The sequence below is a fragment of the Octopus sinensis genome, linkage group LG25 (genome assembly GCF_006345805.1).
Source record: "Octopus sinensis linkage group LG25, ASM634580v1, whole genome shotgun sequence".
Classification (NCBI taxonomy): Eukaryota; Metazoa; Mollusca; class Cephalopoda; order Octopoda; family Octopodidae; genus Octopus; species Octopus sinensis.
This window is the reverse complement of record NC_043021.1, coordinates 457,231-472,355: the sequence shown is the minus strand read 5'-3', so window position 1 is coordinate 472,355 and position 15,125 is coordinate 457,231. Positions and strand designations below refer to the sequence as shown.

Genomic DNA, 15,125 nt, shown 5'->3' with positions numbered 1-15,125 from the left:
TCTAAAAAGAGATTTTGTTTGAGAATTTAATAGTATCAGAAGAGCCAACTGTTGATGCTCTTCTACTTGAAGAGTTTCATCAGGTGGACATAGATTTTCTTCAGTCCATTTCTTTAAATCGAATATAAATTGGATAATTAGGGAAGGTCGGTTATTTGTAGGGATTTGTGAAGCAGATTATATATTGTCAATGGAATGTAGCAATACTCCTACAAAACTCCTTCCCTAAATTATTGTTTGCAAAGTAGACATGCTATTTTAGTCAAATAGATTAATTATGTATTTTTTAAAATTACAGTTTTGCATCTAACTTGCCTTTATTCTAAAATGTTATTTCGTTTTTGTCTTTATATTACAGATTGCATTGAGGTACCTGAGTCTTGGCCAGATGTTGGTGACATTGAATTTCAACATATTGCCTTAAACTATGATCCTGAACAGAGCCCCGTTGTTATGGATGCCACTTTTACTATAAAAGATGCGGAAAAGGTAACAAATCTTGTTGTTTGTGATGGTGATGGTAGAGGTGGTTAATTACAGACTTACGCTGTGGTAATAACTGATCATTTCTTTGGGAGTGACTCCTCTCCATACATCTAGCGAGAACTGGTAGAGAAGGACTTACTGTAAAGATGGTGGATAGCTTAAAGATTTGTCTGGTAATATTGTGGGATATGCGATATATATATAACCCTGATCAAACAAACTTTTGATCAAAGACGTTCCACCTGTCATTTATTTTTTTCAGAAATAATGTATGTCTTGATGGTAGTGTGTTATTTCAGGAAGATTATATTACCATATCTGTGAGGGTATGTGAGATAGTGGTTAGGGTGTTGCACTTACAATTGCTAGGTAGTGGGTTCAATTCCCAGATTAGGAACACTTCATTTCATATTGCTCTAGTCTATACAATTGTAAATGAATAACCCCATGATGGACGAGCCTTCCGATCATAATTCGAAAGCTAAAACAATGCGAGGTGCATTGTGACCAGTGATGTATAACATTCAGTAATTTGGTCAATCACATGATCATGTGACATTACCCTATCTAGCTGGTCATGTGACATTACCCCTATCTAGCTGGTCACGTGACCACACATCAGCTCTTTTGTTGGTTTGTGTATGTTATGCAAAGGTGGAGTGATGCTGAAGATGTTGATGGTTATATTTAGTAATGTTAGTGCTGGGATGATGACTAGTCTAGAGGTGGTTAGTCATGGTGGCAGTGGTTGTGTGTGTTCCTTCTATTGCTGCCAGTTACACAGCAGTTTGTTGTTTTTCTATATTTCAAGGTGGCCTTCTGTGGACATGCTGGGAGTGGGCGATCATCTCTCATCTTATCCTTATTCAAGATGATCCATGTACATGAAGGAAAGATCTTGATAAACTATCAGGACATATCAGTTGTGCCGTCCCAAGTTCTGAGATCTCGTCTTTCCATTGTACCCCACGACCCAATCATGTTTGACGGAACAGTCAGGTGAGTTTCTCATTCATCATTTCAAATCTACATTATTCCAAACTCAACATGTTGTCTGTCTCTATAAATTGTATCTATCATTGTAAAACTGTGATGTGGACCAAATGGAATCTGTGTTTACATTTGCAGTTGTTCAGCTTTTCACAAAAATTTTAATCTTCTTTGAGTAATACTTTAGGAGTAAATAGTAAATTAGCTAAAGAGACGAACTGCTAAATTGGATAGAGTGGCAGATTACTAACCGATTGATTTGTTGCTGTAGAAATACATACTTTATCAGAGGTGAGTATAAAACCACTGAGGTTCAGGGTTGAGGTATGAATAGACTCTGGAATTTGAAACTGTGTTGAAGTAGATACAGAAATAACTGGCCAAATGTCGTAGCTCAAATATGCCAGATACATCTAGCCTGTCACTTTAAACTTAAGACACAGTTAAGCTTCTACTCAAATGAAGCTTTATCAAATTTTATTAAAATAACAGTTTGAACAACTTGTGTAAATCTATGAATTTGTATATCAAGTAAACCTGTATTAAACTAAAACCAAGCAAACATAAAGAGAGTCAGTTAATGCCGATATCGGAAATGTTTTGTTTTTCAGGTTCAATCTCGATCCAGAAGGCATATATAAAGATCCAGAGATTTGGGAAGCTTTGAATGCAGTTCAAATGAAAAGCACAGTTCAAGAGCTTCCCCATAAACTGGGTATGTTGATAGAGATGTTGTATTTTTAGGATTGCCATTGCTTGACACATCAATAATCACACACACACACCTTCCTTTTGTTATATATAATGTCAAACTGACCCTCATAGGTAAACTCCAAACTGATCTTACATATACTTTCAACAGCTGATTAACCTGATTAAGATCTCTGAGAAGACATTTTAAACTACTTTGACACTTAAATATGTTGATTGAATGTAACACATTCTGAAGGGTTTCCTGTTATTATTCTCAGTCAGCAGTTCGTTACTCAGAGGAATTTCATTAATTTGGACATTAAACCAAAGGTAGACAGGGAAGCTTACATCTGGTGTTGTTGTTTAGCCCCAGGTCAACCTTTATCTTAGTTGTTCAAATCACGATCTTCATAGAGAGGTCTGTTATAATATTAATGTACTTTTCTTTTGTTCACATGTTAGGGTGTAATTGGAGGGGAGATTTGGCTGTTATTTCTAGCAGGTAGAATTCCCTCATTGGTCTTAAAAAGCCATTGCAGAACTCATTGGTAACTGGTTCAACTTATAGAGAAGAAATGGGTTTGGTGAACATAGTTGCCTTATGAATGTAGGTCAATTTTCTCTCTGTTGAAACCATTCAATTGGTTTTTGTGTCCTGATAATTAACTGACCACAGTTCACTAGTAGCAAGAACATAAATGGACAGCAAAATACACAGAGGCCTTAGCTAGAAAGTAAATCCAATGAAATGAAGCCTATCTGGACTTACAGCCAATGAATTTTCATAGTTGCAGCAATCTTTTTTTTATGGATGAGAAACCTGGACCCTCACTAAGTCCCTAGCATCTCTTGAAGCTCACTCAAATTGCAGAAAATGACCAGTAAATAACTCTGTAGCAACCTTATTTCAGTTGACAAATAAGACAATAGTTGCTGTTTAATAAAGGCATTGATTGAGGCAGCCAGGGTTGCTCACCAGCCAAATTGACACATGGCATGATGAACTGTGCAGTGTCCTTCCAAGACCATGGTCAAAACTAATGAAATGCAATGCTGCTATGATTGATGAAGAACTTAGAACACTAATGGATAATGGAATGGGGTACATGGTGCACCTATCATTGTGTCGAAAACAAGTGCAAGTTGTAGTCATTAGAAAGACTTTTTTTTTTCTTTTTTTGGTATTCCATACTAATATTTATCTCACGATCACAACACACCCATCTATCTGTATATATATATTTATATAGAATTAAAATTTTCAGGATTTGGTGGAATCAGAGTATTTAGATAGCAAAAGCAGCAAGGTAGAGTTGGGGATATTGACATATACATACTTACTAAAGTAAATATGGATTTGTCCTTCCAGTTATGCACACACACACAAGTACTTACAGAATACACAGTATGCATTCAAAGTCACACGGGGGTACACTCACTGCACAAACTCCAGATCCAAATGCATGGAAGGTTCCAAGTTAGGTGAAGAATAAACAATAACCTATCTGTGTTTATTGTGTGTGTGCGCGCGCATGCAGACACACACAGTTTCTGCAAGGTTAAGGCTGCCCCTGTCAGCACTTTATATTATATCTGGGTACTCTCCTTTAGCAGCTATAACCACGAGACCCCTTCAATGTGGTTAATTAGGATTTCCTGTATAACTGCTTAACATTTCAAAGAGACACTCAGAAGTACACAGTCGAAGTTGCCCTTAATATTGAACACTATTTTGTCTGAATTCTGTAATCTGTGTTACCCCAAATGTTGTAAGCTATATTACCCATAATCTGTGTTATCTCAAACACTTACCTCTAGCCTCTAATCTGTGTTACCCTAAACACTGTCAGATGTAGCTTGTAATTTGTGCCCAAACAGTTGAAATTATCGTTTATATGGTTATTTTTACCAGTGATATTTCTCTCCACAGAAACTGTTGTCCTCCATGAAGGCAAGGAATTTACTATTGGACAAAGACAGGTGAGATTTTCAAATGTTTTAATTGTTCATTTCCTTTAGCCGATGTTTATTACATGAAGGTATTGGATTAAATAATTGACCACAAGATCGCATGTTCAAAACCAGCCTTGTACAGTCATTGTGTTTGATTCCCTAGGAAAGTTTCCTCATTATGTGTGTGACTTAAATATATGTAATCCTTGTTTCTTTTACAGCTTTTCTGTTTTGCTCGAGCTTATATGAGAGACAGTAAAATAGTTATTGTGGAGCAGGAACACACTAACGATGATGCCTTGATGGAGGAAACCATTCAGGACCTCATCCGCACTGTGTTCAGGGATTCCACCGTTCTTGTGACTTTGGTGAGTGAACTTTATTTTCAAATCCTGAATATATTAAAGGATTGAATTAACTTAAATTTATTTTAAAACTAATTATTTAAACATATATTCATTGAAATAACTCAGATTTCCTTAGTGCATATGTAAGTGCCTCCTACATTGTGCATGTGTATGTGTGTGTGTGTAGATTTGGAGGCATTGTGTATAGCTTGACAAGTATTTCTTCAAACCACAGCAAAGGTAAGATTTGAACACAGCAATGTAAATCAACAATGCTCTCAAATGCAGAATGTCAGCTGATCCAGGGCAGACGGATTTGTGCTGGCAAAAGTGTCCAATCCATTGACTTGTAGTTTTAGTCAAACCCCCTACTGGTGCGTCTAACCCCTTACTGGTGAGTCCAACCCCTTATTTGTGAATCCAATCCCTTATTGATGAGTCCACAATACTCTTTAAAGAGGCCAGATTCCCCAGTTTCTGTGGCATATGCATTCCTCCCTGGATGGGATGCCAATCCATTGCAGGGTTACTCGTTCTCTAGCTGAGTGGAATAGTGCAATGTGAAGTGAAGTGCTTTGTTCAAGAACTCAACACGTTCCCCAAACCAGGAACTGAAACCACAATCTCAAGATCATAAGTCGAACACCCTAACCACTAAGTCATATGCCTCCACTATTGATTTGAAAAAATGTTATTCCTTCATAAAAAAAACATTTTACTATATCTCTCCTCCTTCAAATGAATTTTAGACTAAGTCCTCTTACTAACCAATTGTTACTAAATTCTAATTCAATTCTTAAATTATCCTTTGCTTCTCCACACTCCCATTAATTATAGTAATTCCTGTACCTGGTTGATAAATTAGCTTGTTCATTCTTAAGTGTTAACAAACAGAAGCCATGTTGTCTTCCAAGTTGAAAGACTCAATTGTGTGTAGGCAGCTCTTTAGAACTGAAGGTTGCTCCTAAAATGGTAAGGAATGTTTCACAGATGGAAACATTAACCTGAGACCATCATTTACTGGTAGGACACAAAGTTTAGGGACAGTGTGATAATTTCAAATAATCTGGGTATTATGTAGGGTTAAGATCATCATTGTTATTTAACGTCTGTTTTCCCTGCTGGCCTGAATTGGATGGTTTGACCAGAGCTGGCAAGTTGCAGAACTGCACCAGACTGCAGTCTGACTTGCTATGGTTTCTACAGCTGGATGCCCTTCCTAACACCAACCACTTTACAGAATATGCTGGGTGTTTTTATGTGGTACTGCACAAGACTCTTGCAGGTAAATCATCTTCACCAGAGGGAGCAGCCTTATTGCTTCTGCTGTGGGGTATGGGCCTTCTTGAGTACAGTGAGGTGTCAAGCATCTTGGTCCTTTAAGATATATTATAAAAGGTGATATGTGTGCACGCACACATGTTGTGGCAACATTGTGGATAGTTATATTGTGTAAGGTGATGTGTAGTGTTGCATTGTGGGAACACTAAGTGTGTGTGTGGTGTGGTATTGGAGATGTCTTTTGATTCTTAATTCTGTCATTATATGCAATGTTTTCTTTACTTTCCAGCATCATCTGACTCATCTAAATGATTATGACCGTGTTATGGTATTAGATCAAGGTAGAATTGTGGAATTTGATAAAGCTTCTGAATTATTAATGAATGAAAACAGCATGTTAGCAGCATTGGTACGAGAAAGCCAGCTGAAACGGCCCAACAAAGTAGTCATCACTATTTCTTGAACCATTCACATCATAATCACTGGTTAACATTCATCTTTATAATACAGATGTGCTCAGAAGATTCTGGTTACAACCATCTGCATATCATTCAGATAATGAATCTAAAACTTATTTTCAAAACACTATTAAAGATTTTAAACAATCCAGATTTAGATTCATTAGATTATATTGTATATGTAGGTGTTTTTTTTATGTGAATTTGAATGTATATACATACATTATACACACACACACACGCACACAGACATTATTTAACATTATAAATGTAAGATTGTATATTTCTGCATATAGGTGTATATATGTTTTTATATGGAAAGTATATGTATGCACACACACACACATAACACAAGCACATGCACACACACATACATACACAAATCAATACCAAATTTACACAGACATATTAATTGAAATTTTGCTATTTTCATCACCGTCATCAATGTCTACACTTTTGTAAATTTGAATCCGACAGAAACCCAAATATTGGACTTTGATGTCTTTTTGTTTTTTAAAAAGTAGAATGTAAAAATAAAAAAATAAAACTATCAGCTAATAAACTGCCATTTCTCTACTCAGCTGATTGATTCTACAATATTTTTTGTACAAGAAACACAAGTTATTTTTCATACAGACAAAAATTTCTTTCCAAAACATCTTAAATGCTAATCTAGGACCTATAATCAATTAAAACATATTCTTTTTCTATCCTACAATGGTGTTAACACTAACAAATATATTTGTATAACTGTTTGTTGTTCCTTTATTTTAGCAACATAAGACTTTGTACAGGAGATGTTTTGTATTTTGGAATCTGGAAGAGCTCACCCAAGAAAAAATAAAATTTCGAAATAAACACACACACACACACACTTAAAAAAATATATACGTGTAGGTATATATATATATATACATACATACATACATGCACACACACACTCATTTATCAGCGTTTTATGTCCAGTTTTCCATGCTGGCATGGGTTGGACAATTTCTGTGTGGAAGTGTTTTTCAGCTGGATGCCTCTCCTGTCACCAACCATTTTAGTTGCCTCTTACAACATGCAGGGATGCAGTGAGCCTCTTCCAAAACCAGGACACACAGACACACACATATGTGCTTAAATAAAAATTTGTTGATGTTGTTTTCTAATAGAATTTGATGATTTTAATATTAGTTTCTTTTGATGACTAAATACAATTTAGATTTAATTGAAGAAGAAACGACCAGTTGTGACACTCAAATCTTTTTCAATACCATTAATATCCAAAGAGTAACATTACATCTTGGTCCTCATAAGTCAATGAGTAATATTGCAATTATTAGTACTTTGTTGTTGTTGCTGCTTAGCCCTAGGCCATCCCCTGATCAAGCAGGCTTATAATCATGCTGTTCCAACCATAACTATCCCTCCTACATTTTTTTCAGGCACAGTATATCTCAAATAACAACAACTGAAAATGAAGATTAATCAGTAAACATCTTGAATATATTGGACAACCATCCACCTCCTATTATAACAACAAATCTAATCTCTAACCTGCTGCTTACCTTTCTCATACTTATCAACATCACGTAATATGCAAAATCACTTTTGAGGGTGGGGATTGGCTTCATCACCTTGACTCAGTGACAAAAAGACAATCCATGTAGTGGATTCGTCACTTGCTACAAAGTAGGCCAAGGTCATTTCATCTGCAGGGGTGGTGATGGCCTCAATTCAAAAGGGACACACCATCAATGGAGAGACGATGCCAAGTTGCTGAGGCAGTTACGAAAGGCTATAAAGACCAAGCATCCAAGAAAACTGATGAAAGGGGTCTTGTTTCACTGGGACAATGCTCCAGCACACAAGTCCTTTGTTTCAATGGCTGCTGTGCATGACTATGGCTTTGAACTGGTTCATCACTGTCCCTATTCTCCTGATTTGGCCCCATCTGACTATCATCTGTTGGTTGGGAAGCAATATTGTAGTGATGATCAAGTCATATCTGCTGTTAGTGACTTTTTTTTTAGCAACAGGATGAAAGCTTCTTTATCAATGGGATCCAATCACTGCAACATCGATGGAAGAAGTGTGTGGGCCACAAGAGGGACCATGTTGAAAATTTAACCTCATTCAGTCACGTTCCATGAGAATACTTTGATCAGACTATGAACTTTTTAGCCCACCCTGGTACCATGTTCTCTGATCCTTTATTAAATGTCAGCCAATTTTACAGAATCATCTTCAATGTAACCAAAATGTCTGTCTTATGGAGTGCCACTTGCTTTACATTTAACTCCATAATTTGCTCTCTCAATCAAAACCTCTTCAAAAAGTTTCTTCACATGCCACAATATCCAAGTGCAGGGATATCTCTGGTTGTTTCAGACCAATAAGAGAATTTGGTCTTCACATACTCCCTTCCAATTACTTTAATCTTGTTTTCTCTCTAAAGGGATCTGTCATTATTTTGTAATCTTGCTACAGTGTGTCCTCTCTAATCCTCTCTGCTAGTCTATCTTCCTATTAAGGAAAGACTTAATATGGTCTTCAATGAAATTAAATCTACTAAGGACCAGCTTTTCCCATGCTCTAGGTTACACCAATATTTTCTAGTTAAGCTTTATTTCAAATCATACCACCACAGCATGTAATGAAACGTCTCTGACCCACATTCTATCTACCCTGATCTACTTCTAGTTTCAGGTTGGAGACCCAATTCCTTACATTATTAACATATTTCCTGTCAGCTTCTATAGATATTATCCTTCTTTCCTCCTCCTTAACTCTCCAAAGAATTTCTATAGAATAAAGTAAGAAATTATTAGGTTGTTCCAAAAATAAGGATCAATTTTAGAAACAATTTTATTCTGGAAAAATTAACAGTAGAAATGTTTTAATTAGTCAAAGTATGAGCCATGAACATCTATGCTTCCCTGCCATCCATCAACAAGATTATTTATGCCTCGTTGATAAAAACTTATTGGCTTTGATGCTAAGAAAACTCTGAAAGCTGAGCCCACTTCTGGTCTGGACCTGAAAGTTTTATCACTTAAAAACATGTTTAGATACTTAAAAAATGGTAGTCAGTGAGTGAACGGTCAGGAGAATATGGAGGATGTAGTAAAATCTTGTATCCCAAGTCTGTGAGTTTCTGCAGCGTCATTCTTGCAACATGTGGCTTTGCATTAGCATGGAGCAGGATTGGGTCATGCCGATTCACCAATGCAGGTCTCATTATTTGCAAGTGAGCATGCATTTCAGCAGGTTGATTGCAGTAAACCTCTGCTGTAATGCTCTGATTGACTTCCAGAAACGTTGTAATGGACAACACCAATTTTAGACCACCAGACAGTCACCGTAATCTTTTCCTGAGGCAACTTTGGCTTTGGGAAATATTTGGGGGCACTCATCATGATCAAGCCATTGACCTGATCATTTACGGTTATCATAAAAAATCCACTTTTCGTCAAGAAAAGTATCATTGGTGTTTTGTAGAAAGAGCATACTTCAAAATGCCAAACATTTTGATTTTCATTGAGCTTTTCCACCTTACAAATCTTCTGCAGATTGCATGAGACTGTTGCAATACCAATACCAAATACCTGAGACATTTCTCAGACACTTTGACTTGGATTTTGTTCAACAATTGCTTTTAATTGTTCATTGTTAAGACAGCATGACCGACCTCTACCTTCTTCATCTTCAAGGCTCTCATCACCACTACAGAATTTCTGAAACCACCTTCACACTGTGCAATCACTTGTGGACCCCTCTCCCTATGCTCTGTTGATATTGGCAGCAGTTTGGGAGGCATTAGACCCAAGCTTGAACTCATGCAAGAAAAATAAACGGTCTTTTTTTGTCATGTGTACAATTAAGGGTGCCTATGCTTCAGGGATATTTTCTGTCTGAAATAAGTAAAAAATTATTAAAGAGCATACATCAATTACCAAGTATGTTGAAATTCACCTAAAATATAATTAAAATCTCTCTATATATAAAGCTGAAGTTGTCTGTGTATGGCAGGTTTGGTAGCCTTCAACTAACACTATCTCCTCCGAGACCCTGCGGCGCAAGTTGACCAAAATTGAGAGTATGATAGAAGAAGGCTTGCTCTTCCTTCCGTAGAAGAAAAATTCAAATCGGACCATGTTAACACCAAAAATTATTTACATCAAAAAGGTGCTTTTTTTTTCTATGAAAATCAAAATTTTTTACGATTTTTTGACTGCTGTGTCGCCATTTTTCGGTGTATTTCAACCAGAAAAATGTTCACTTAAAGAGAATAACAAGCTATATAATGCAAAGTTTTTACTTATAAAAACTTCCAATTCTAAAGGGTCAAAACAAACCCGAGCAACGCCGCGCGATACTTCTAGTTCTTAGGATGAAATTGTGTTTGAAAACACAACACTTCGAGCGGCCATTATTTTCGGCTAAGCGCTAAAACCCATTGTTTCTTCAAATCTGTTTTTAGCTTCATAGATTAGGATTCTGCAAAATAATTCTTTCGACTAGGCACACGGTTTGAAATTTTAGGGGCACTTATTTTATCGTTCCCAAAAGGATGAAAGGCAAAGTCGATCTCGGCGGAATTTGAACTCAGAACATAAAGACGGACGAAATGCCACGAAGCATTTTCGTCTGGTGTGCTAACGATTCTAATAACAAATATAATGGTCTCAGATTTTGGCAGAGGACCAGCAGTATTTTGAAGGGAGGGACAAGTCGATTATATCGACCTTCAGCACTTGACTGGTTTTTACTTTTTGATAATTACGATAACGACGTCTCATATCAGACTTTCACTTGTTGCATTAGACATTTCTCACAAGAACCACTCGGCACATCTGATATTCCCTTTTGTTAACCGGTTCGCCTGTCTATTTGTCTCTCTCTACTTTCTCACTCTCTGTCTCCATCAATCAATCGATTTGTAAGTAAAGGGATACATAGGTCGATAAATAAATGTATAGAAGTAGATATAGAGGAAAAGAGAGGACTTGATAGACACAAAATGCTGGATGGACAAACAGACAAATAGAAGAGCAGACTAAAATGTGTATCTTTGTTCGTTTTGGAGCTTTTATATCTTGAAATGAGATGAAAGTAAAAATCTTAAAGAAATTACAAAACAATATTTTAAAATTAAATTTGTTTTTTTACACTATGATCGATATATATAAGTAATTTCATTCATATAATGATACGATATAAGAAGTTATTTTGTAACTTTGATAGTTTTGTTTGAAAAATAATTTTTTCAGTCACTTTTTAAAGTAAATTTTTAAGGAAAGAAGAAGAGAAGACGAAACTTGCTAAATCATTTAAAATGTCAACAAATATCAAAGAGAAATTAATGTAATATTGTAGAATATTTTTCAATGAATTTAATAAATTAGTTTACCTTGAAAGCCGAGTTTAGAATTAAAAATTGGCAGCAGAAATTCAACGAAACTGGAAGAACAGATTCAGCGGTCGTCTGCCTCTTGGGAAAGAAGGGGCAAAGTTCGGCTGTTTCCGGATAATTTCGGTTCAACCACTGTGTGTATGTGTGAGTGAGTATGTATGTGTGTGTATTTATATGTATGTATGCGTGTGAGTATGTATGGGTGAGTGAGTGTGTATGTGTGTATATTTATGTATTATGTGTGTGTGAGTATGTATGTGAGCGATGGCGCTGAGACGTAGAAGGGAAACAAAATGGAAGATAGATAGATAGAAAGGGAGAGACACTGTAATAAGGAAGCATTGCTAACAGATATGGAAAAGTGTCCCTGTGCACACAAGAAGTGTGTGTGGGAAAGGAAAACCTGACCACAAACAGTTTTTATATATTCACTGTTTTCAGATTTTCTGATTTCACTCTTGATTTCTTTCATAGGTTTAACATGAAAAGTCGTCGTCTAATATTTTGACTTCAGTCATTTTGTAGATACTTTATTTTCACCATTTTTTGTCCGGGCCTAAAAGGGGGAAGGTTGTATTTGGTGAATGGGCATCGGTTCTGGGACCGGAGTGTCAAAAGAAGAGCCGTAAGTATTTGGAGGTCCCTTCTCTGAAACCCCACAACCCTTTGAATTTTGAGAGGATTTCATTTATTTAGTTGTGTCTGGGGAGAGTCATTTTCTTTTTGTGCCTTATATTTATTTACAATGGACGGATAGGTAGCCTCGTCGCGCTCGTACACATAGACACAGTTACATACGCACTGAATTAAACATACAATGGTTAAATCAAAACTTTCCAGAAACAACCGGACCTTTCCCGGCTTTCCCTTTCGAAACAAATAATATCCTTCTCAGGAGACAGACGGCCATTGGCTCGGTTCTTTTCTTACCATCTCATTTCCTCCTACTTTGTTTCATACGTCTCTGTGGCTCCATGACACACACGCGCGCACACACACACACTCTCTCTGTCACACACGCACGCACGCGCTCACACATATAGGCACGCGCGCACACTCTTTCACACGTACGCACGCGCTCACACATACACGCACGCGCGCACACATTTACTCTCTCTCACACGCACATGCATGTACGCACGCGCTCACACATACACGCACGCGCGCGCACACACACGCACACACGCACACACTCACACGCGCACACTGGTTGAACCGAAACTATCCGGAATGAGCCGGTCTTTTCCTTCTGAGCAGACGATAACTTTTGCAAGCAGCAGACGACCATTGAATCGCTTCCTCCAGTTTCGCTCAGCTTCAGTCGTATCTCACACAATTCTTCTTCTAAACTCGGCTTTCAAGGTAAACTAATTTATTAAATTTATCGAAAAATATTCTACTATATTACATTAATTGATCTTTGATGTTTGTTGACATTTTAAATGAGTTTAGAACGTTTGCTTTGATGTTCTTTCCTTAAAAGAATTTATTTAGTGATGAAGCAAAAAGAAAAAGAGAAAAAATTCTTGAGAAACGATTGAAAAATCTAATTTTTGATTTACAAAAATGTCAATAATATATTTTCTGACTTTTTATATCGTAAAAATACTTTCTATGAACGAAATTACTGATATGATTATCGTGTTATTAAAGATACAGATTTAGTTTAAAATATTATATCGTAATTTCTTCCTTGGGGTAATTTTTTCAAATATAAATCTGTAAAAAATCAACAATTTTGTTTGCTAAACACACACAAACATACGTATACTTACATTATTGTACATATATACATACACGCATACGTATGTATGTGTGTATGTATATATGTATGTATATGTCTGTCAATTTATAATGGTGATATATTCTTTTACTTGTTTCAGTCATTTGACTGGCTATGCTGGAGCAGCGCCTTTAGTCGAATAAATCGACCTCAGAACTTACTCTTTGTAAGCCTAGTACTTATTCTATCGGTCTCTTTTGCCGAGCCGCTAAGTTACGGGAACCAGAGACACTGGTCAAGCCTATCAAAGGCATCACTAGATTTGCTTATTCTATATGGAATTTCATTATCAAGACCAGAAGTGTTCATAGTACTTCCTAGATACAAGAATTTGGTGACAATTTCTAACTTTTGTCCATATACAACTACAGAAGGTTCCACATAAAGCATGCATACAAACACGCATACATACATACACACACATACATATATACATACACACACACATACATACATACATACACACACATACATACACACATACATGTATACATACATACTACATAAACACACACACACGCACACACGCACATACGTACACACAAACATGCATACATAAGTACATGCTTATCGACTGACAGACAGACAGTCATGGATGTTTAGTGGAAGGTTTTGGCTACCATTTCTGTCCTGTCTGTCCACCACGTTGAAGCCTTTATTGTTTCATACGTAAGACAGTAGTGTTTTCCGAGATAGATTTAACTGCTATTTCTGGCATGTCACGGCTTCCCTCGTTGGCCACTTCATTGCCAGATTATTTAGAAACCCTTGTAGCCTTCCCGTTTTAGGGTTCCACGTCTCTCATTTCTTTCAACCCCCCCCCCCCGCGTTATTTACCATTCTGTGTAAATATCCAAGAATTGACATTCTGATGTGACTAAAAGTCAGACAGAAATGAAATATCTAAGCTCTAACAGTTACAAGAATTATTTTGATTTATTTTTCACAGAAAAGTTTGACTACTCGGGCAAATGTTACATTTTTCTTTCCTGGAATTTATGTTGAATATTTTGAAGCGAATCCAAAAAATGTGAAGTACGTGACATCATACAAAATGACTTTTTCCATCTGAAATTATTTGCTGTTAACTTCTCTGAATTTTTCCAGGGCTGCATAAAAAGCCTCGTGGCATTTATTTAGATTGACCTCGAAATTTCCAAATATGTCAAAGACTCTGTGGGAATTTTCGAGAAATAGTTGCCTCCACCCCTCAAAATGTCACGAATATCAGTATGTATGCGTCCTATCACATCCGTTTTTATTTTCACATTAAATTCCGATATTATCATAGTCTACACACGCTGAAAGGTATTTGGCGAAATTTTCATTAAAAATTTCTCGTTCTCCTGAAAGTTATGAGGAAACAAAACTGACCCATGTGAATATTCTGCCCATTCCTCTCCTCCAAATTTTTAGTGCACAACATGATTTCCAAAGACCTCACAACCATAAGACCTCCAAAGACCTCACAACCATGGAAGTCACTCAGAAACATTCTCCTTTATACTTTTTTCCTCTCTTTTTCCTAACAGTCTCTTACGGCCACTTAATGGCCGGCCTTTAGGTGGCCAGTGTCAGACATCGAAGCAGTGATGATGAACCGAGAAGTGTGGCGGGTAGACTTTCTTGCTACGGCCCAGGTGGGAATCCAACCATAATAATAATAATAATAATCCTTTCTACTTTAGGCACAATGCCTGAAATTTGGTGGGAGGGGACTAGTCGATCACATC

At 36.7% G+C, this 15,125-nt stretch overlaps 1 protein-coding gene and 1 long non-coding RNA gene across 11 annotated transcripts in view; one reads left to right on the top strand and one right to left on the bottom strand.

Annotated features, from left to right (window-relative positions):
* The window catches only part of LOC115224204 (ATP-binding cassette sub-family C member 9-like), a 99,173-nt gene extending 91,806 nt beyond the window's left edge, over positions 1-7,367 (top strand). For all 10 annotated transcript variants that reach the window (XM_036513138.1, XM_036513136.1, XM_036513134.1 and 7 more), the window contains 6 exons: positions 359-489; positions 1,298-1,485; positions 2,088-2,191; positions 4,100-4,149; positions 4,344-4,490; positions 6,040-7,367. In XM_036513138.1, the coding sequence (XP_036369031.1) occupies positions 359-489; positions 1,298-1,485; positions 2,088-2,191; positions 4,100-4,149; positions 4,344-4,490; positions 6,040-6,213 (794 nt within the window). In that variant the 3' untranslated portion in view covers positions 6,214-7,367. The remainder of the gene's footprint in view (positions 1-358; positions 490-1,297; positions 1,486-2,087; positions 2,192-4,099; positions 4,150-4,343; positions 4,491-6,039) is intronic.
* LOC118767841 overlaps positions 1-11,680 on the bottom strand; it is a 94,030-nt gene extending 82,350 nt beyond the window's left edge. The window contains exon 1 of the long non-coding RNA XR_005003740.1: positions 11,607-11,680. This is a non-coding gene — a long non-coding RNA (uncharacterized LOC118767841). The remainder of the gene's footprint in view (positions 1-11,606) is intronic.
* Between the last annotated feature and the right edge of the window lie 3,445 nt (positions 11,681-15,125).